Source organism: Salvelinus alpinus, chromosome 8 (assembly GCF_045679555.1).
Source record: "Salvelinus alpinus chromosome 8, SLU_Salpinus.1, whole genome shotgun sequence".
NCBI lineage: Eukaryota > Metazoa > Chordata > Actinopteri > Salmoniformes > Salmonidae > Salvelinus > Salvelinus alpinus.
Window position 1 is genome coordinate 17,597,590 of NC_092093.1, and position 23,957 is coordinate 17,621,546.

Here is a 23,957-nt window from a genome sequence, read left to right on the forward strand (position 1 = left end):
AGAAAAAAAACGTAATGTTTAAACAGCAATTAAAAAAAAAAAAAAATTCTCGTATTTCCGTTAAAACGATATTTCAATATGAATCCACAATGCAGCTGCACTGCTGCCAGCAATGATGTTGGTCTCATGGCGCGTCTCTTTCAGATAGTCAAGCATTGCACCTGTACTACCATTACTGTACCTCATTTCCACGTTGCAAAGTTAGCATTTTTTTCATTTACACTGCATTCAGAAAGTATTCAGACCCCTTGACTTTTTTCACATTCTTCTCTGCAGATTCTCAAACTCTGTCAGTTTGGATGGGGAGCGTCGCTACAAAGCTATTTTCAGGTCTCTCCAGAGTTGTTTGATCGGATTCAAGAACGGACTCTGGCTGGGCCACTCTCAGACATTGAGACTTGTCCCAAAGCCATTCCTGCATTGTCAAGGCTGTGTGCTGAGGGTCGTCCTGTTGGAAGGTGAACCTTCGCTCCAGTCTGAGGTCCTGAGCTCTGATCTCTGTACTTTGCTCCGTTCATGTTTCTCAATGTAATCTCCCAGTCCCTGCCGCTGAAAAACATCCCCACAGCATGATGCTGCCCCCACCATGCTTCACCGAAGGGATGGTGCCAGGTTTCCTACAGACGTGAAGTTTGGCATTCAGGCCAAAGAGTTCAATCTTGGTTTCATCAGACCAGAGAATCTTGTTTCTCATGGTCAGAGTCCTTTAGGTACCTTTTGGCAAACTCCAAATGGGCTGTCATGTGCCTTTTACTGAGGAGTGGCTTCCGTCTGGCCACTCTACCATAAAGGCCTGATTGGTGGAGTGCTGCAGAGACCGTTGTACTTCTGGAAGGTTCTCCCATCTCCAGAGAAGAACTCAGGAGCTCTGTCAGAGTGACCATCGGGTTCTTGGTCACCTCCCTGACCAAGGACCTTCTACCCCAATTGCTCAATTTGGCCGGGCGGCGAGCTCTAGGAAGAGTCTTGGTGGTTCCAATGGAAACCACTGTGTTCTTGGGGACCTTCAATGCTGCAGACATGTTTTGGTACCCTTCCCCAGATCTGTGCCTCGACACACAGTCCTGTCTCAGAGCTCTATGGACAATTCCTTACACCTCATGGCTTGGTTTTTGCTCTGACATGCACTACCAACTGTGGGACCTTACATAGACAGGTGTGTGAATTTCCCAATCATATCCAATCAATTGAATTTACCACAGGTGGACTCCAATCAAGTTGTAGAAACATCAAGGATGATTAATGGAAACAGGATGCACCGGAGCTCAATTTCGAGTCTAATAGCAAAAGATCTGAATACTTATTTAAATAAATGGTATGTTTTTTTATTTTTAATACATTTGCAAAAATTTCTAAAAACCTGTTTTAGCTTTGTTATTATGGGGTATTGTGTGTAGATTGATGAGTAAAAACATATATTTAATCAATTTTAGAATAAGGCTCTAATGTAACAAATGTTTGAAAAAGTTGAGGGGTCTGAATACTTTCGAGTCTTGCCATGCTGTCACTTGCCTAACAATTTCCAATTGTTAAAGACGATGACGTAGTGGTGAAGAGCCGACTCCAAAATGTTTGATTCCTGGACTCCTTCCGAGTGTCAAGAGCAGAATCGACTTCTAAGAGTCAAGCATTTTTGTAACGGGAAGGGACGGAGACAGAGGGGAGGGACACAGTATGCAAGTCGGCCACCAGGCAGTCAGAACCATGCACTAGGACCTCCAACCTCAACTGTCGGACCGCGGATCAGATCCGGAACCAAAACAGGGTCAATACGGACCACAGATCCCCCCCCACCTCAAAATATTATATGTGGGAAGATGACTCGATCGAGCATCGACCCATGGTATCATAAACACACACAACACATGGAAGAAAGCATAGAATTGCAGGTAATGAGCTTTACGAACAGCTAAAAAACTGCTAAAAAACTTTAAAACTGCAACATTTTATCTCCGCCAACAAGAGGGGTGTGAACAGTTTGGGATCGCATGGGTTGTGAGGTGGGAGTTTGCTACTACTCCGTAAATTACATTCTCCATCAGGACCTTTTCCAACTAGGAAATGTGTGTTACGGGATCTTCTCCAATAGTACTTGAATAACCCTGCACTAGGCCTTTCTATAGGCAATCAAAAGCTGTATCTTGCAATTTCTTGGCTTCCAATGTCTCCCAAAAGCAGTAAAACAGGGCCTATCATCAATGAACATGATACTGACATGCAGCACTTCACTCTCACACAGTATCTGCGCATGTGCACGGGTTCGCGTCATGCTTTTCACAGCATGGTAGCTAGGGAACCAAAACAGCTGTTGAGCCTTGCTCTTAGTTTTTGCGGATATTATGCTGTTTACTTCCTGCCTCGACGTACATTTTTCTTAACGTTAAGGATCCCAATTTCGTTTAAACGTTTTAACATTCTCACCCTTACCTAAAACCCAACTAATCCCTTTGTGGCAACGAGTCAGAAACATTTTGGTCATGAAGTCAGTCTTGTCCAAACCAGAGTTTGGAACTTGTGTGTGTCATAACGGGTAAATGAAGGTTCCATTTGGATTACAATTATGTCAACAATTCATGCCTCCTTTGCCTACTAACACGTTGTTGCACTGTGTTTTCTGGGAAAAGACTGGGCGACTTCGCTTTGCATGGCCGCTGCCCCGGGCGGGCGGAGACCACAAAATTAACTCGCCCACTGGAACGTCTTCCCCAGACAAGAGCATTTGAGGTAGATTTCTACATAAAAGGCAGGGTAAAGTGACTAAGCATCAGGATAGACAAGAATAACAGTAATAATAAAGAACAGAGCAGCAGCATATGTGTGAAAGTGTGTGTGTATGTGTGTGTGTGTGTGTGTGTGTGTGTGTGCATGCGTTGTCTCGGCATTCGTGCGCATGTGTACAGTACCTTCAGAAAGTATTCACACCTCTTGGCTTTTTCCACATTTTGTTGTGATACAGCCTGAATTTAAAATGGATGAAATATAGTTTTTTTTTGTAAATGGCCTACACATAATACCCTATAATGTCAAAGAGAAATTCTGTTGTAGAATGTTTACAAATTAATAAAAAATGAAAAGCTGAAATGTCTTGGCTAAATAAGTATTCAACTCCTTTGTTATGGCAATGTGCTTAACAAGTCACATAATAAGTTGCATACTTGAAAATCTAATGGCAAGACCTGCAAATGGTCATCTAGCAATGATCAACAACCAATTTGACAGACCTTGAAGAATTTTTTAAATATTCACTTTTTTAGGATAGGGGGCAGCATTCAGAATTTTGGATGAAAAGCGTGCCCAAAGTAAACTGCCTGCTACTCAGGCCCAAAAGCTAGGACATGCACATAATTGGTAGATTTAGATAGAAAACACTCTAAAGTTTCCAAAACGGTTAAAATAATGTCTGTGTGTATAACAGAACTGAAATGGCAGGCGAAAACCTGAGGAAAATCCATCCAGAAGTGCTATTATTTTGAAACGGGTGTTTTTCCATTGAAAGCCTATCCACCATATAAATGGTTATGACCCAGATTGCGTTCCCTGTGGCTTCCACTAGCTGTGAACAGTCTTTAGACATTGTTTCCAGCCTTTATTCTGAAAAATGAGGGAGAATGAGCAGTTTCAATGAGAGGCCAGTGGAAAGTCCCCAACCTGTTTGGTGCGCAATCCCGAGAGCGCACCTTTCGTTGTTTTTCTTTTATATTGAGGACACTATTGTCCGGGTGAAATATTATCGATTATTTAGGCTAAAAACAACCTGATTGATTATAAACATCGTTTGACATGTTTCAACGAACATTACGGATACTATTTGGAATTTTTGTCTGCCTCTTGTGACCGCATTTGAGCCATTGGATTACTGAACAAAACGTGCCAACAAAATGGAGGTTTTTGGATATAAAGGGGGACTTTATCGAACAAAACAAACATTTATTGTGTAACTGGGAGTCTTGTGAGTGCAACCATACGAAGATCAAAGGTAAGTGATTAATTCACTGTTATTTCTGACATTCATGACTAATCTACTTGGCTGCTAACTGTTTGTAAGGTTTTGTGTGCTGAGCGCTGTCCTCAGATAATCGCATGGTTTGCTTTCGCCGTAAAGCCTTTTTGAAAATCTGACATGGCGGCTGGATTAACAACAAGTTAAGCTTTATTTTGATGTATAGCACTTGTGATTTCATGAAAGTTAAACATTTATAGTAATTAAATTTGAATTTGGCGCTCTGCAATTTCACCGGAAGCTGTCGAGGTGGGACGCTAGCTTCTACCCCCAAGCCGTAGGACTGCGAAATGGTTACACAGACTATCTGCATTGACCCTATGGACACTCACAAGACTATACTGTACAGTGCCTTGCAAAAGTATTCACCCCCCTTGGTATTTTTCCTATTTTGTTGCCTTACAACCTGGAATTAAAATTGATTTTGGGGGGGTTTGTATCATTTGATTTACACAACATGCCTACCACATTGAAGATACAAAATATTTTTTTATTTTGAAACAAACAAGGAAACTGAAAACTTAAGTGTGCATAACTATTCACCCCCCCCCAAAGTCAATACTTTGTAGAGGCACCTTTTGCAGCAATTACAGCTGCAAGTCTCTAGGGTTATGTCTCTATAAGCTTGGCACATCTAGTCACTGGGATGTTTGCCTATTCTTCAAGGCAAAACCGCTCCAGCTCCTTCAAGTTGGATGGGGTCTGCTGGTGTACAGCAATCTTTAAGTCAAACCACAGATTCTCTGGGCTGGGCTTTGACTAGGCCATTCCAAGACATTTAAATGTTTCCCCTTAAACCACTCGTTGTTGCTTTAGCAGTATGCTTAGGGTCATTGTCCTGCTGGAAGGTGAACCTTCATCCCAGTCTCAAATCTCTGGAAGACTGAAACAGGTTTCCCTCAAGAATTTTCCTGTATTTAGCACCATCCATCATTCCTTCAATTCTGACCAGTTTCCCAGTCCCTGCCAATGAAAAACATCCCCACAGGTATGATGCTGCCACCACGCTTCACTGTGGTGATGGTGTTCTCGGGGTGGTGAGAGGTGTTGGGTTTGCGCCAGACATAGCGGTTTCCTTGATGGCCAAAAAGCTCAATTTTAGTCTCATCTGAACAGAGTACCTTCTTCCATATGTTTGGGGAGTCTCCCAAATGCCTTTTGGCGAACACCAAATGTGTTTGCTTATTTTTTCCTTTTTTCTGGCCACTTCTGTTAAGCCCAGCTCTGTGGAGTGTATACAGCTTAAAGTGGTCCTATGGACAGATACTCCAATCTCTGCTGTGGAGCTTTGCAGCTCCTTCAGGGTTATCTTTGGTCTCTGTTGCCTCTCTGATGAATTCCCTCCTTGCCTACTCCGTGGGCTTTGGTGGGCAGCCCTCTCTTGGCAGGTTTGTTGTGGTGCCCTATTCTTTCCATTTTTTAAATAATGGATTTAATGGTGCTCCGTGGGATGTTCAAAGTTTCAGATATTTTTTATAACCCAACCCTGATCTGTACTTCTCCACAACTTTGTCCCTGACCTGTTTGGAGAGCTCCTTGGTCTTCATGGTGCCACTTGCTTAGTGGTGTTGCAGACTCTGTGGCCTTTCAGAACAGGTGTATATATACTGAGATCATGTGACAAATCATGTGACACTTAGATTGCACACAGGTGGACTTTATTTAACAAATTATGTGACTTAAGGTAATTGGTTGCACCAGATCTTATTTAGAGGCTTCATAGCAAAGGGGGTGAATACATATGCACGCACAACTATTTTGGTTTTTGAAGTTTTGTGAGCACTTATTAAACGACTCCGCTTATACCAAGTTCGTTCCCCTGCGCCTGACGTCCCTGCCACCAACACACACCCATTACAGTTACAGTCTTGTCTCATCGCTGCAACTCCCGTACGGACTCGGGAGAGGCAAAGGTTGATAGGTGTGCTTCCTCTGAAACACAACCCAACCGCACTGCTTCTTGACACAACGCCTACTTAACCCGGAAGCCAGTCGTACCAATGTGTCGGAGGAAACACTACACCTGGCGACTGTTCAGCGTGTACTGCGCCCGGCCCGCCACAGGACTCGCTAGTGCGCGATGGGACAAGGACATCCCTGCTGGCCAAACCCTCCCCTAACAAGGACAACGCTGGGCCAATTGTGTGCTGCCCCATTGGTCTCCCGGTCACTGCCGGCTGCGACAGAGCCTGGACTCGAACCCAGAATCGCTATTGGCACAGCCTTAGACCACTGCGCCACCCGGGAGGCCGGTAAATCAAGCAAATTTGACGACATGTTTGATGCATGACGCCAGTTTGCTTTCAATAATGTTTTGAACTGGCTAGCTACTGTATGAGCCTTGCTAACTAATCAAGCAAACTAGCTAGCATTTGAGGGCTTCAGCTAACCCCATAAAAGATGCCACCAAGCAACAACATTATTGTGTATTTTCTAGGGCAAAGCTAATGACGACAGATCACCAGATCACCCTCCCATAACCCGTACGACGATGGGCCAATTGTTCACCACCTCATGGGTCTCCCGGTTATGGCCGGCTGCAACACTGCCTGGGATTGAACCCGGTTCTGTAGCGATGCCTATAGCACTGCGATGCAGTGCCTGAGGCTGCTGTGCAACTCGGGAGGCCCGTGAGTGCTGTGTGTGTTTGTGTCTTGTATGTTGTAAGGAGGTGCCCCTCATCCATGGTGTCGCAATGTACTACTCCTGGGACAGGGTGAGTAACGAGGGCTTCAACCGTTACACTTGAAAGTAAATATGTACACTGAACAAAAGCAACGCAACATGTAAAGTGTTGGTCCCATGTTTCATGAGCTGAAATACAAGATGTCAGAAATGTTCCACATGCACAAAAAACTGATTTCTCTAAAATGTTGGGCACATTTTTTTACATCCATGTTAGTGAACATTTCTCCTTTGCCAAGATAATCTATGCACCTGACAGGTGTGGCATATCACAAAGCTGATAAAAACAGCATGATCATTACACATTACACAGGTGTAGCTTGTGCTGGGGACAATAAAGGCCACTCTAAAATGTGCAGTTTTGTCACACAACACAAAGCCACAGATGTCTCAAGTTTTGAGGGAGCGTGTAATTGGCAGTCAGCAGGAATGTCCACTAGTGCCGTTGCCAGAGAATTTAATGTTTGTTTTAGAGAATTTGGCAGTACGTCCAACCGGCCTCACAACCGCAGACCATGTGTATGGCATTGTGTGGGCGAGCGGTTTGCTGATATAAATGTTGTGTACAGAGTTCCCCATGGTGGCGGTGGGGTTATGGTATGGGCAGGCATAAGCTATGGCCAACAAACACAATTGCATTTTATCGATGTAAATTTGAATGCACAGATCTACTGTGACGAGATCCTGTGGCCCATTGTCGTGCCATTCATCCGCTCCCATCACCTCATGTTTCAGCATGATAATGCACAGCCCCATGTTGCAAGGATCTGTACACAATTTCTGGAAGCTGAAAATGTCCCAATTCTTCCATGGCCTGTACACTCACCAGACATGTCACCCATTGAGCATGTTTGGGATGCTCTGGATCAACGTGTACGACAGCGTGTTACGGCTCCCTCCAATATCCAAAAACTTTGCACTGCCATTGAAGATGAGTGGGACAACATTCCACAGGCCACAATCAACAGCTTGATCAACTATGTAAAGGAGATGTGTCACCCTGCATAAGACAAATGGTGGTCACACACCAGATACTGACTGAATTTCTGATCCACGCCCATACAAATGTTGTATTCTTTTTTAAAGGTATCTGTGACCAACATATGCATATCTGTATTCCCAGTCATGTGAAATCCATATATTAGGACCTAATGAATTTATTTAAATTGGACTGATTTACTTATATGAACTGTAACTCTTTGAAATTGTTGAATCTTTGAAATAAATTGTTGCATTCATATTTCTGTTCAGTATAGATAATGTAAACACTTTGTTTAGAATATCTATATAAATTCACATATTGCATTCTTCTCATATTATTCTGTAGGCTACTTAGTACGAGAAGAGTGCAATCCTCCTGCATCTCACATCTGCCTGTAGATATTGAACTCCGCCTGCTGGACCCATGGGATGAGTAAAACTCAGTCATATCCAGGATGGAGTGTCATGTACTCCACCCCTCCTGCCACCTGACTGCACATGTCTATAACCTGTAATATATTACATACATGGAAGGGCCTTCATCACCCACTGTAGACTTGATCCACCGTAGACGGATGCTAAGCTACAGGACTGTTTCGCTAGCACATACTGGAATGTGTTCCTGGATTCATCCGATGGCATTGAGGAGTTTACCACATCAGCCACCGGCTTCTTTAATAAGTGCATTGTCGACGTCGTACCCACAGTGACAGTACGTATATATCCCAACCAGAAGCCATGGATTACAGGCAACATCCGTACTGAGCTAAAGGCTAGAGCTGCCGCTTTCAAGGAGCGGTACACTAATTCGGAAGAAATCCCGCAAAGCGGCAATACAGTACTGAGGTCGAATCCTACTAAACCGGCTCGGACGCTCATCGGATGTGGCAGGGTTTACAAACTATCACAGATTACAAAGGGAAACCCAGCCTAGAGGTGCCCAGTGACGCAAGCCTACCGGACCAGCTAAATGCCTTCTATGCTTGCTTTGAGGCAAGAAACACTGAACCATGCGTGAGAGCACCTGATATTCCGGATGACTGTGTGATCGCGCTCTCCATAGCCGATGTGAGTAAGACCTGTAAACAGGTTAACATTCACAAGGATTACCAGGACGCGTACTCAGAGCATGCTCTGAGTGTCTTCACTGACATTTTCTACCTCTCCCTAACCCAGTCTGTAGTACCTACAAGCAGACCACCATAGTCTCTGCGCCCAAGAACACCAAGGTAACCTTTCTAAATGACTACCGCCACGTAGCACTCACGTCTGTAGCTATGAAATGCTGGTCATGGCTCACATCAACACCATTATCCCAGAAACTTTGGACCCACTCCAATTCGCATACCACCCAAACAGATCCACAGATGACACAATCTCTATTGCACTCCACACTGCCCCTTCCCACCTTGACAAAAGGAACACCTACATGAGAATGCTGTTCAGACTTCAGATCGTGGACAACAGGAAAAGGAGGGCAGAACACGTCCCCATTCACAACAACGGGGCTGTAGTGGAGCAGATCGAGAGCTTCAAGTTCCTCAATGTCCACATGTTTGAACCCATCACGGTCCAAACTCACCAACACAGTCGTGAAGAGGGTAGGACAACAGCTCTTCCCCCTCAGGAGGCTGAAAGGTTTTGGCATGGGCCCTCAGATCCTCCAAAAAATTCTATAGCATCTTGACTGGCTGCATCACCGCTTGGTATGGCAACTGCTTGGCATCCGACCGCAAGGCACTACAGAGGGCAGTGCGTAAGGCCCAGTACATCACTGGGGCTGAACTCCCTGCCACCCAGGACCTCTATACCAGGCGGTGTCAGAGGAAGGCCCTAAAAATAAAAATACTCCACCCACCCAAGTCATAAACTGTTCTCTCTGCTACCACACGGCGGCAAGCAGTACCAGAGCACTAAGTCTGGGACCAAAAAGCTCCTGAACAGCTGCTGCCCCCAAGCCATAAGACCTCTAAATAGTTAACCAAATAGCTGCCTGGACTATCTGCATTGACCCTTTTTGCACTAACTCTTAACTCTATGCACACACACACACACTGGACTCTACCCACATACTCACACATACATACACTGACACTCCAACACACACACAGGCACACCGTCGCCACACACACACTTCCACACTCATCACATACACTGCTGCTACAGTCTATTATCTATCCTGTTGCCTAGTCGCTTTACCCCCACCTATATGTACATATTAGAGGTCGATAATCGGAATGGCCAATTAATTAGGGCCGATTTCAAGTTTTCATAACAATCGGTAATCGGCATTTTTGGACACCGATTGTGGCGTTTTTTGTTTTTTTTTAACCTTTATGTATCTAGGCAAGTCAGTTAAGAAAACATTCTTATTTTCAATGACGGCCTAGGAACAGTGGGTTAACTGCCTTGTTCAGGGGCAGAACGACAGATTTTTATCTTGTCAGCTCGGGGATTCGATCTTGCAACCTTCCGGTTACTAGTCCAACGCTCTAACCACTTGCCTTACACTCCACGAGGAGCCTGCATGGCAGGCTGACTACCTGCTACGCGAGTGCAGCAAGAAGCCAAGGTAAGTTTTAGAAAAAAACAATCAATCTTAACATAATCACTAGTTAACTACACATGGTTGATGATATTACTAGTTTATCTAGCTTGTCCTGCGTTGCATATAATCGATGCGGTGACTGTTAATTTCTCATCGAATCACAGCCTACTTCTCCAAACGGGTGATGATTTAACAAGCGCATTTGCGAAAAAAGCACTGTCGTTGCACCAATGTGTACCTAACCATAAACATCAATGCCTTTCTTTAAAATCAATACACAAGTATATATTTTTAAACCTGCATATTTAGTTAATATTGCCTGCTAACATGACTTTCTTTTAACTAGGGAAATTGTGTCACTTCTCTTGCGTTCCGTGCAAGCAGTCAGGGTATATGCAGCAGTTTGGGCCGCCTGGCTCATTGTGAACTGTGTGAAGACCATTTCTTCCTAACAAAGACCGTAATTAATTTGCCAGAATTGTACATGATTATGACATAATATTGAAGGTTGTGCAATGTAACATCAATATTTAGACTTAGGGATGCCACCCGTTAGATAAAATACGGAACAGTTCTGTATTTCACTGAAAGAATAAACGTTTTGTTTTCGAAATGATAGTTTCCGGATTTGACCATATTAATGACCTACGGCTCGTATTTCTGCGTGTTATTATGGTATAATTAAGTCTATGATTTGATAGAGCAGTCTGACTGAACGGTAGTAGGCAGCAGCAGCCTCGTAAGCATTCATTCAAACAGCACTTTCGTGCGTTTGACAGCAGCTCTTCGTTGTGCTTCAAGGATTGAGCTGTTTATGACTTCAAGCCTATCAACTCCCGAGATTAGGCTGGTGTTTCCGATGTGAAATGGCTAGCTAGTTAGCGGGGTGTGCGCCAATTGCGTTTCAATTGGTGATGGCACTCGCTCTGAGACCTTGAAGTAGTTGTTCCCCTTGCTCTGCAAGGGACGTGGCATTTGTGGAGCAATGAATAACGATGCTCCGAGGGTGGCTGTTTTCGATGTGTTCCTGGTTCGAGCCCAGGTAGGGGCGAGGAGAGGGACGGAAGCTATACTGTTACACTGGCAATACTAAAGTGCCTATAAGAACATCCAATAGTCAAAGGTATATGAAATACAAATGGTATAGAGAGAAATAGTCCTATAACTCCTATAATAACTAACTACAACCTAAAACTTCTTACCTGGGAATATTGAAGACTCATGTTAAAAGGAACCACCAGCTTTCATATGTTCTGAGCAAGGAACTTAAACGTTAGCTTTTTTACATGGCACATATTGCACTTTTACTTTCTTCTCCAACACTTTGTTTTTGCATTATTTAAACCAAATTGAACATGCTTCATTATTTATTTGAGGCTAAATTAATTTTATTGATGTATTATATTAAGTTAAAATAAAAGTGTTTGTTCAGTATTGTTGTAATTGTCATTACATTGTCCGATTAATTGGTATCGGCTTTTTTTGGTCCTCCAATAAATCGGTATCAGCGTTGAAAAATCATAATCGGTCGACCTCTAGTACATTTCTAGCTCAATTTTTTCGTACCCCTGCACATTGACTCGGTAAACTCATATATATATATATATATATTTAACTTGCCTAGTTAAATAAAAAGTTAAATAAAATGAAATATAGCCAAGCTATCATTGCTCATTGTGTATTTATTCCCTGTGTTACTAATTTATTTTTTTCTATTATTATAATTTGACTGTATTCTGCATTGTAGGGAAGGGCCTGTGAGTAAGTCTACACCTGTTGTTTACAAGGCATGTGACAATTCATATTTGAAGACAGAACTTCAGAGAGAGAGAGCTGTGCATGTCAGTGTATTAAACAGCCAAATCCATAGATTTGGGCAAATAGACCAATAGAATGTCATTCTAGTTCTGGTTAGACAGCTGAAGTTGTTCTCTACACACAACTGACTGAGATGTGTTAAAGTGTAGGCATACGGTCTTTAGAAGCACATCAATATGATATTTACAGCAGAAAATGTTTTGTCTTTGTAATACGAACACATCCATAGATTCTTTGCTGATGCATCTACAGTCAAGCTGGGAGATGTTTGTGATATGACCACATGTAACCTACACCTGTATGGATATTACTTCTGGGATCGGTCTCTCAGAAAGACGAGACAAATCTATCCAGTGATAGAATATTGGGTTGTAGGACAGCGGAGCAGTGGAAACATTTGTTTGCCTTCAGTCACGGCCGCTAGCATGTCTAAACGAACGTTGATGAAAAACGAGGCCAAATCAGGAAGTGCAGTGTCTCTTTAAAGCATGTCATCCAGCAAGTCTTCTGAGGATAAAGAGGAAAACACACAACAAAGTAGCAGATGAGCAGAGCTGTCAGGCACACAGTCCTGAGGCCCTTCCACTCACCCTGACAGATCCACAGAGAACCAGAGACAGAACCTGACGGAGCCACAGACAGCCCTAAGACCTAAAAGGCACGTTCATGTCAAATAAATCTCCCACCCTGACAGAACCTGACCGATCCACAGACAGAACCTGACCGATCCAAAGACAGCCTAAGAGACACGGTCATTGTCCCTGCAGCACTCTCAGCTCTTCCAGTAGGGGGAAAGCAGAGATGAGGTATTGGTCTATATATAGGGGCAGCAGCAGAGACGTCCCTTCCCACAGACAATTGAGATGACAATCAGAGCGACCACAGGATTTCCCGATGATGTGATGGCATGCAAGGGAAGGCAGCGTCACTGGACTGCTCATCTAGCTACAGCTTCCTGTGACTACGCAAGGAGGATGAGGCCTTAACATCCACTGCTGCACACAGCCCAGTGTAGACCTGAAAATAGAGAAGGTCATCCTCAAAATCATAACACATCAAAAGCCAAGGGCACTCTACCCTCTACCAGAGAAACGCTAGGTGGTAATATAGAATCAGGAGAAGAACCACAGACATTCCAAACACACTGACTGGTCACCATACCAAACACACTGACTGGTCACCATACCAAACACACCGTCACTGACTGGTGACCATACCGGAACACAGGGCCTGAGAGAGGAGGAAAAGGGGGTGGGGGATGGAGGAGTAGAGAGGAGGAAAAGGGGGGATGGATGGAGTTATGGATGGAGAGAAAAGGGGAGGGGCAAGACTGGAACATAGAGATCGAGGGACGGGAAGAGGGAGGGTGCAAGAAAGATGGAAAGAACGATGATATGAAAGAGAAAGAGATGATATGGAAAGAATGGAGAGAAAAATGACAGAAAGCATGGCGCAGAGAGGGATGAGAGAGAGAGGGTCTAAAACACTACCTCTTCAAAGAGTAGGCGATTCACCCCAATCAACAACAAAAAGACTGATATGGTTGTCTTAACTAGCCATCTTAAGACAAATGCACTAAGTGTAAGTCACTCTGGATAAGAAGGTCTGCTAATTTACTAAAAAAATTAAATGGACAAAAAGCTATCCCCTAAACAGCTTTTGTATTCCTAAATTTGCGCCTCCACTCAGCTCCACTCAGCTTCACAGCTGAGCTGTGAAGGGCTGGGGCCTGGCTTAGTCAGCGTTTTTACACACAGCTGAGCTGTGAAGGGCTGGGGCCTGGCTTAGTCAGCGTTTTACACACAGCTGAGCTGTGAAGGGCTGGGGCCTGGCTTAGTCAGCGTTTTTACACACAGCTGAGCTGTGAAGGGCTGGGGCCTGGCTTAGTCAGCGTTTTTACACACAGCTGAGCTGTGAAGGGCTGGGGCCTGGCTTAGTCAGCGTTTTTACACACAGCTGAGCTGTGAAGGGCTGGGGCCTGGCTTAGTCAGCGTTTTACACACAGCTGAGCTGTGAAGGGCTGGGGCCTGGCTTAGTCAGCGTTTTTACACACAGCTGAGCTGTGAAGGGCTGGGGCCTGGCTTAGTCAGCGTTTTTACACACAGCTGAGCTGTGAAGGGCTGGGGCCTGGCTTAGTCAGCGTTTTTACACACAGCTGAGCTGTGAAGGGCTGGGGCCTGGCTTAGTCAGCGTTTTTACACACAGCTGAGCTGTGAAGGGCTGGGGCCTGGCTTAGTCAGCGTTTTTACACACAGCTGAGCTGTGAAGGGCTGGGGCCTGGCTTAGTCAGCGTTTTTACACACAGCTGAGCTGTGAAGGGCTGGGGCCGGGCTTAGTCAGCATTTTTACACACAGCTGGGCTGTGAAGGGCTGGGGCCGGGCTTAGTCAGCGTTTTTACACACAGCTGAGCTGTGAAGGGCTGGGGCCTGGCTTAGTCAGCGTTTTTACACACAGCTGAGCTGTGAAGGGCTGGGGCCTGGCTTAGTCAGCGTTTTTACACACAGCTGAGCTGTGAAGGGCCTGGCTTAGTCAGCGTTTTTACACACAGCTGAGCCTCCACAAAATACAGGGATGCTCTGGCTACGGAACACACACAGGGTCACAAAGCACTCACTCCCTTCTCCTTCACTATCTAGCTACCACAAGCTTTCACTGGCCTGCCTGCGCCTGGCCACATAATTAACCCATCATCACAAGACATTTGACACTCAACATCTCACCACAAAATACATTGTTTATTGCTATCTAATAGCATAATTTGGGGGACTTAGTATGTGGCAATGTTTATTTTCTCGGTCCTGTTGTGTTGAAAGAATGATTGCAATGCACCGTCTGTATGCTTCCTATATTCGTGTGTTTGTATATGTCTGTCTGTAGGCCTATTTCCCAGCCACACCCAGTAAGGCACACATGCATACAGAGGGCACGAGCGAGTGAGGGAGGAGGAGAGAGAAAACATGGCCTGGGAGCAAGCAGAGGTAAATTATTTGGCATATAACTCTACTATTACAGCTGTTCCATGCCAAGCCCTCTGTGTGGAAGCAACATCCTGTGGTAGAGAGGGGGAACAAACTAAAGGCAGAGATACCCTGGTGTTTCTGCATGTTATTTATTAACTCTGACCCAGCTTCTCTGCCATGAAGGAGTACTGATCTGGGATCAGGTCCTCTACTGGTCAGGGAAGGCCCAGAAAAGTGTCAAAGACTCCTGTCACCCAAGTCATAGACTGTTCTCTCTGCTACCGCACGGCAAGCAGTACCGGAGTGCAAAGTCTAGGTCCAAAAGGCTCCTTAACAGCTTCTACCCCCAAGTTATAAGCCTGCTGAACAATTAATCAAATGGCCACCCGGACTATTTACATTGACCTCCCCCTCCTTTGTTTTTACACTGCTGCTACTCACTGTTAATTATCTATGCACAGTCACTTTACCCCTATCTACAAATTACCTTGACTAACCTGTACCCCCACACATTAACTCGGTACCGGTACCCCCTGTATATAGCCTCATTACTAACCTGTACCCCCACACATTGACTCGGTACCGGTACCCCCTATATAGCCTCTTGTTATTTTATTGTGTTCCTTTGTTTATGTTACTTTAGTTTATTTAGTTAATATTTTAAAACGGTATTGTAATTAATGTCTTGTAAGTAAGCATTTCAGGGTAAGGTCTACACCGGTTGTATTCGGTGCATGTGACAAATAAACTTTGATTTGAATTATATTCATTATGATCTAAAAGGCTAAACTGATACTAGGTCAGCACCACTAAGATGCTGGACCTGGTCTGACCTGTTCTGCTAGGCCTGTTCTGCTGGGCCTGTTCTGAGCTGTTAATAGTTTTCCCGATTGAAGCCAGAAATCTGGGCACTGATCCAATATGATACCGGACTGAAATAATAGCACAAATATTTTGTTTCCTGTGTGTTTTTCAGACACATTGAGTAGATTACCCTTTTTTAACAGTTCCAGTATCTACCTCAGACAGACTACCACTTGGGATTTTAATTTCATTCCACTTTTCGAAAATACTGAATTGAAATAGAATTGATCCCCAACCCTGCTTAACAGACACATGCATCCTCCTGGAAGCACTGTGGATCCTGTCCCCTGCCCTGCTACCACAGAAACCCCAGCCGAACAGGCCTAAGTGAAGGGGAAAGACAGTAGGATGTCTTTGCCAGTTGGCTCCGCATCCATTTCAGCCATAACAGCTCAACTAGCAAGCCTTGCATAAATTCATCCTTTCACAAGTGAGAAATAATTTGAGAAAACAATGTCACTCTGTGTCATTGGTCTAGACTTGGATGGGGGGGGGGGGGGGACAAATTGTTCCTCTGGGTTTGACTAATTTAGAAGTCATTTATGAGTAGAGTAATGGTCCTTATTCAGGCTGTGTGTGTGTGTGTCCTGCATGTGTGACTGTTTGTGTGTGACTGTTTGTGTGTGTCTGTGCAGCCTGCAAATGTGTGTTCATATTCACACCAAAATGTTCTGTAAATACTGCCTGGCCTGCTGGATCCACAGCCGGGAGAGAGGCGTCATCCCAGCGGCAGATGATGGACATTTACAAACCTCTTGGTCCTCAGAGCTTGCTAATAAACCGAGTTGTAGGCTACCCTCTGGGAGAGAGTGGTGAGAAAACCAGGGCCAGTCATTCATATATAGGAGGTTCAGCTTCCTGCAGCTAGAAAATATGATTCATTCTCAGCTTCACCTTCTATTGGTTAGGTGGTTTGTTTGGTTGAGCTGGGAAACTGTTAGAAGTGGGTATGTGTGCTATGTAAGGATTTGGGGGAGGGCATGAAAACGTAACCGACTGTTGGTCTGCTATGTTTAGGCCACTTCAATGGTCTGATATGGAGTGAGGGTTCAGGGAAGACATCCACCGTGACACGGCCGGCCTCTGACTCCATAGTACCCCTCCATGATGGTGATCCCTCTCAGGACAATGGAAAAGGAACCTTCACCCACGACATGTGTGTGTGTATTAATGAATAAATGAAAGAGTGTGAGTGAGTGACCTGACCACTGCCAGCTGTCTTCATAGTCACAGGCTGCAGGACAGCAGTGACCAACACAATACACAGCAGAGCCACTTCCTGGTATGACATCATGTGCCCAAAGAGCCCAGCATCCAGTCCCTGTGTTTCCTGTTAGCTGCCCCTGTGGAATCATCACAGGGAAAAGTAGAACATCCAGCATCTTGACAAGGATGTCCTGGCCCTTCACATCACAATCAACCCCATCATCAGCACCCACAGACCCTCCTAGCTTCTACCATGCCCATCAACACCTGGCCTGGGTAGGACTGTGAGTAACTAAGTGAGGTGTATGGTGTGTTTAAGATATCCTCACCATCACAACCAATGGTGGCTGCCGATATAACCAACCAGAGGCCCAGTGGGGTGGATGTCTTCTACTGGAGTTCAACAGTTAGCCACACCACACCAGAACCACACCACATCAGACCAGAACCACACCACATACCAGAACCACACCATACCAGAACCACACCCACACTAGAACCATACCAGAAGCAAACCAGAACCACACCACATTATACCAGAACCACACCACACCAGAACCACATCACACCAGAACCACATCACACCAGAACCACACCATACCAGAACCACACCATACCAGAACTACACCACATCATCATCACACCACATCATACCCACACCATACCAGAACTACACCACATCATACCAGAACTACACCACATCATACCAGAACTACACCACATCATACCAGAACTACACCACATCATACCAGAACTACACCACATCATCATCACACCACACCATACCAGAACTACACCACACCACACCCACACTAGAACCATACCAGAACCACAACACAACATCACACCACATCATGCCAGATCCACAGGTCACCAGAACCACACCACTAGAAACACACCACATCATGCCAGATCCACATGTCACCAGAACCACAACAACAGTTCATTCTCAAACAGATTGTTGTTTCTTCTGTTCTGATCCTCCTCATATCTGGACTTCAACTTCTCAGGCTACATAGATAGTAGGCCTATAGTATAGTATTATAAAGTACAGTATAGTGTTTTAGGCCTATAGCATTGTTATTAGTGTATAATATAGGCTAGTGCTGTTGCATTGTGCTGGACAGTATTTAGAATGAACATATTTTTCCATTAATAGCAAATAAACAATGCAGATAAAACAATTGTTACATATTTCATAATTGAGCCTTAAAAATAGTGTAATTCAGGTCAACGCCTCTTCCAATCTTCTGCTTACTACTAGGTAGTCAGTGTTATAAGGTCATAACAGAAGGATATGGTGAACTAGGCCTGGTCCATTCACTGATGGCTGCAGGTTATACAGGGGTCTGTTGCCATATCAACCAAAATGAGGTCAGCAAACTAAGTGACGAAAAGCAAACCTTATAGTAATGTTTGTGTACTGTTGTGGGCTGAGCATGAAGGGGATATCAGGGATGACATCAGTCATAGCTAGTCTTATACTTTATAACATGATGGTGTTTTATAATGGCAATGTTTTGAGCATTATGTTTTGTGAACATTAAAGTTCAAGTGAAAGGTGTATTTTGAATTTAAGTGTCTCATCCATCTTTGGGGAATGGTGTTTCATGTGACAGGCCTGGGTATAAGCACGATTCATTAGGGTATGGAGCATTTGTCAAATCATGTCATCAAACCTTGTGGTAAGCTCAGAGGTCAAAAGGAGGACACCACCAAAGGTGTTGAAATATGCTTTATTTTAGTAGGCTACATGTACTCGCAATATTTTACAACCCCTTAGCCTAAATGAAGCATACACTTATTTTGATAGTGTTTCTATGGTGTTTGTAAAGATGAAATGATTTCCATTGTTTGCAGCTACTGTCAGTGAAATGGCTGAGTCCTGAATAAAAGCACCTAATTGCAGTACATATTGCAGTGTTTCCCCTGGCCTCTGGCTGGGTCCGTGTGTTAACACGGGGTAAATGTCCAGATGAAATCACACTTGGCACTTGGACATCTCGGTAAGGCATACCCATACAGAGTTACCGCTGGACCAGTCAGATAAAAGGTCGTTGCATTCCATTAGTGCTCGAACCAAACCACCAATGTCGTCACACACACAGTTCGCTTTTTCAACAAATGATTAAGTTGTGTGTGGTCCTGTGTGCTTTGCTTTTCAATGACCGTGAGTGGGGGAGAGGTTACACCATTGCAAACGTTCCATGACATTTGGGGCTCGTGCTAGGCCACTGCCTGGCCACTGCCACTACAACAAATGTTAACATTTGCTGTTGGTGTGTAAAGTCAATTTGTTATGGGACACGACTCAAGTTGGATATAAAGTACCCCAAAAGCAGTCATACAGTAGAAAAGCACAATAGCCTTGAAGTTAAAAACGGAGGTGTGGAGGTGGCCTAGGCTGAGAGGATAGCAGCTCATTCATGACCAGGCCTTGTGCTGAGGTCTCTACTACTATAAAAAGGTATGGGGGGGGGGGGGGGGGGCACATTGCACCACCATTATAATTTTACATAAAAAGAAAGGGGGGAACTTACCCCAATCCAGAAACTCCAAGATGTTTTTCTCCCTTCTGAGGGGTGAGTTGTTGCACTCGTCATAAAGGCAGATAAGGATATCCAATAGCGTTTCCACGCTAAGGCATTGGTCATTTGACTGAGCTGGGCCGTCAAGGATCAGCTTCTCCAGTTTCTTCAAACGGACCTCTCCCGACATGATTCAAACTGTAGTCAGGTGATGCTAGTAGAGGAAATTATATTAGCTCACTTAAATATTTAGATAAGCCTTATATTCAGGCTGACCAGGGACGAACAGAAGAAGTTCGCTTAGCTTGTCTCTGTCTCACCTTGTAGCAAAATGAATAAAAACTTTGAGGCAAGCAAGCTAATAGCGAGCTAAAATAGAACTATCATGATCCACCTCTCACAAAGGTATATATAGAGTATCTCGGAGGTGAGTGAGCCATGTAATATTTCCTCATTTTATTTATCCTATTCCCCCAAAACACAAAGGAGAACTCACAATTGCAGACCCTGCCCTGGCCAGCAGATTTTGACGTAGGCTAATGAAAGCCGCTTGTAGTATTTCCTTACGTATTTTTTCCAGTCTTCTCCTGGCAAAAATACCCCCAATGAAAATATTACCCGTGAGAATGCAGTTATAGCAATCCCCTGAGTTGTTGATATGTGGTTATCCAAACTGCAGCGACAAAAAATGCATCAACACTAGATCTGCAATGCTACAAAGCCTCAATGCAATGCCCCTCTGTTGAGTCTGAGAATGGAAGGGCGCAAGGCTTAACTAGCTAGTTTTTTCGTTTAAATCCAATTATTTTAAAATCCTCTGCCTGGCCCTCTTCACAGTTTAAAACTATGGTTCGAATATATGTCCATTGCTGTATCCGTCGAAAATGCGGTTTCTCTGAGGGGTTGAGCTTTTTCCCGTCAAGAAAAAAGCTGCATTCTTGCTCATACCAATCCAGTACACTGCCTTCCCCCTTGCTTCCCACGTCGGTCGCTTGCCGTTCTCGAACTACAGCTTGCTGCAGGCAAAACCCCAGCTCATCATGGCGAACGTCACACACTGCCGTCACAGCATCTGCTGTCCTGTGGGACGCGAGGGTATACTGGAAGGATAGCGGACAATATTGTGAATGGAAACTGCGGTCGTTGTAGCTAGGTGGCGAAAATGAAGAAAAAAAATAGTCACTATCGTGCATATTGTGATAAAAGCACAAAATCTGGCACTGAGGTAGATTGATGTACCCTGAAAAGATTTAGATATGGAGCCGCCCCTAGGGGGGCGTGGCAACCATTTTTCAAAATGGCCACCGATGGTAACATTATTATGGAATTCAGAAGGGGTGGGTATAATTTGCGGAACGTTACAATAGTAATCTGTTCCAAAAACTTTGTAAAGTACAAGGTTGCCAACAAACAACGTGTAACAGTATAACTTTAGACCGTCCCCTTGCCCCGACACGGGCGCGAACCAGGGACCCTCTGCACACATCAACAACAGTCACCCAGGAAGCGTCGTTACCCATCGCTCCACAAAAGCCACGGCCCTTGCAGAGCAAGGGGAAACCCTACTTCAAGTCTCAGAGCAAGTGACGTAACCGATTGAAACGCTATTAGCGCGTACCCGCTAACTAGCTAGCCATTTCACATCCGTTACAAACGCATACAAAGTAGCATGATTAATTCACCTAGCTAACTAGCTGCCGAACAGACATCAACTCAACACGTAGCTTATTCTTAATGTTTGTCCATAGGCTACCAGAGTGAGGACAGACATTGGTGATAGAAAAAAGTCATTAAATAGCCCACTCCCTACCCAGCATCTTATTCTGCCGCTATACGACTTTGTATGCGTTGTTTGTTGGCAACCTTGTTATTTACAAAGTTTTTGGAACATATTCCTGTTGGAGCATTCCACAAATCATACCCACCCTTCAGAAGGACTGTTTTAAAGACGCATTATGCAGAAATCGCTCTGCCATTTCCTGGTTGCTAAAATTCTAATAGTTAGCCTAATTTCAGTCTATGTGACAAAACAAGCAAGTATCGTGTAGATAGTCATTGTACCATCTAAACCACTGTGAAATATATTTTCCATAATGAAAAATATTACATTTTTGTCTGTTTGAAGCTGATGTACAAACCAAAAGTAAAAGACAGAAAAACACAACTTAAGAAAGAGAAGCATGGAAGTAGCACACATAGAACTGACCTACCGCTTCTTAGACTTTCTTTCAATGAAAATTACAGCAAATGGAATTGAAATAGAATTGATCCCCAACCCTGCTTAACAGACACACGCATCCTCCTGGAAGCACTGTGGATCCTGCCCCCTGCCCTGCTACCACAGAAACCCCAGCCGAACAGGCCTAAGTGAAGAAAATGGAATGGCATCAAACACATCAAACCACGTGTTTGCTGTATTTGATACCATTCCTCCCATTCCACTCCATCCTCCCCAATTAAGGTTCCACCAACCTCCTGTGAAATGACAGATCTATAACTCACATTTCTATGTCACCCAAAAAATGTATTACATATTGCAGCTTTAAGATAAAGGCTCCAGATTTAGAACAGAGGTACATTTATGGACCCTAAAAAATATTTAGATATGGAGCCACCCCAAAATGGCTGCATAGGATAACACTATTGTACAATTCAGAAAGACTATTTAGAGATAAACACACAAAATTTGTCACACAGGTAGATTCATGTACCCTCAAAAGATTTAGATGTGAAGCCACCACAAAAGATTTAGATATGAAGCCACCACAAAAGATTTAGATATGAAGCCACCACAGAGTTTGCACCTGGGGGCCATGACAGTCAATTTATGAAATGGACAGAGAATCGATTTGGAGATTTGCAGATGAAATTTGGCTCAGATGTAGACTGAGGTACCCTGAAAATATTAAAATATGGAGCCACTACAGATTTGGCCCCTGGGGGCCATGGCAGCCATTTTACTAAAAGGCTGCAGACTGTACAACTATTTTACAAACCTTAAATCTATAGAAAGTAACCTTCTATACTTCTTAGGTTTTTTAAAATCACATATTCTGGCCTATACCTTTTGCCCTGGATCTCCTGAAAACAAAAAGGTTTAACAGTTACACACAGTATATTACAAGGAGTATGAAAGGCCTTTAGAATTGTAACATTGTATAACCGACAGTGGCCATTTTGGAAGATGGCGGCCACAGCCCCTGAGGGCCAGACCTGTGGTGGCTCCATATCTTAATCTTTTCAGGCTACATAAATCTACTGCTGTACCAAATATGGTGTGTTTACCTCAAAATAGTCCTTTTAAATTGTAAAATAATATTACCCTATGTGGCTATTTAAAAAAGGGGATGCCACACCCCCCGGGGGCCAAATCTGGGTTGGCTCCATAATCTAAATGTTTTCAGGGTCCATAAATCTACCTCTAAGCCAATTTGTAGCCTTCATCTTAAAACAATCCTTCTGAATTTCAAAATAGTGACACCATTAAGTAGCCATTTAGAAAAATGAATGCCATTTCCCCAGGGACCAAATCTGGGGTGGCTCCATATCTAAATATTTTAAGGGTACATAAATCTGGTCATGGCTAGAAGGGATCCAGCTTTTGTCAAATTTACATTAAAAAATATATTATTTTTTTTTGCATTTTAGCTAACCCTAACCCTTTTCCTAACCTTAACCTAATTATCCCAACCTGCTAAGTTAATTCTCTTAACCTGGTAGGAAATGTAAAATCTGACAAAAGCTGGATCCCTTCTAGCCGGGACCCATGAATCTACCTCTGTGCCAAATGTGGTGCTTTTATCACAAAATGCATGATGGTTTTGCTTCGCTGCCCCACTGCATTCCCCCCACTGCCATCCCCCACATTTAATTTTATTGTGTGTAGTTTTTATATAATTTTTTACTTAGTTTATTTAAGGGCTCATAAATAAGCATTTCACGGTAAGGTCTACTACACCTGTTGTATTCAGCGCATATTCAGCATTTCATTTGATCGGTATAGAATGGAATGACACATTTAAGAATGAGAACAGGCCCTTTAATTGCTTAACATAATTTATTTTTGTATCTGCACATTACATTGAGTAATGCTGCATTCATAACCAAGTGGGAAGGTGGTAATTACCATTTGTGAAATCGTAAATACGAGTTGGGTGCATCACGTTTTGAACTGGACAATACAATCAAACATGGAGGTCATTAAAATGTATATCCAGAGCTGATTTCACTTTTTTTTTAAATGAAATTACAAGATGTTGTGAACACAGCATTAGCAAGAAACAAACACTAAATACTTTTGGGATAGGCCACAAAGTAGTTTACATGGCTAGCTTTTTTCTTTAGTTACCAGCCAGAGAAATTGGAA

At 43.8% G+C, this 23,957-nt stretch overlaps 1 protein-coding gene across 10 annotated transcripts in view; it reads right to left on the minus strand.

Annotated features, from left to right (window-relative positions):
- LOC139582647 (serine/threonine-protein kinase MRCK alpha-like) overlaps nt 1-20,808 on the minus strand; it is a 115,472-nt gene extending 94,664 nt beyond the window's left edge. For 5 of the 10 annotated variants that reach the window (XM_071412827.1, XM_071412826.1, XM_071412828.1 and 2 more), the window contains exon 1: nt 19,604-20,807. In XM_071412827.1, coding sequence (XP_071268928.1) covers nt 19,604-19,781 — 178 coding nt within the window. In that variant the 5' untranslated portion in view covers nt 19,782-20,807. Of the gene's footprint in view, nt 1-19,603 lie in introns of all 10 variants that reach the window. The other 5 variants (XM_071412824.1, XM_071412823.1, XM_071412825.1 and 2 more) reach the window with 3 other exon arrangements.
- Nucleotides 20,809-23,957: the final 3,149 nt, after the last annotated feature.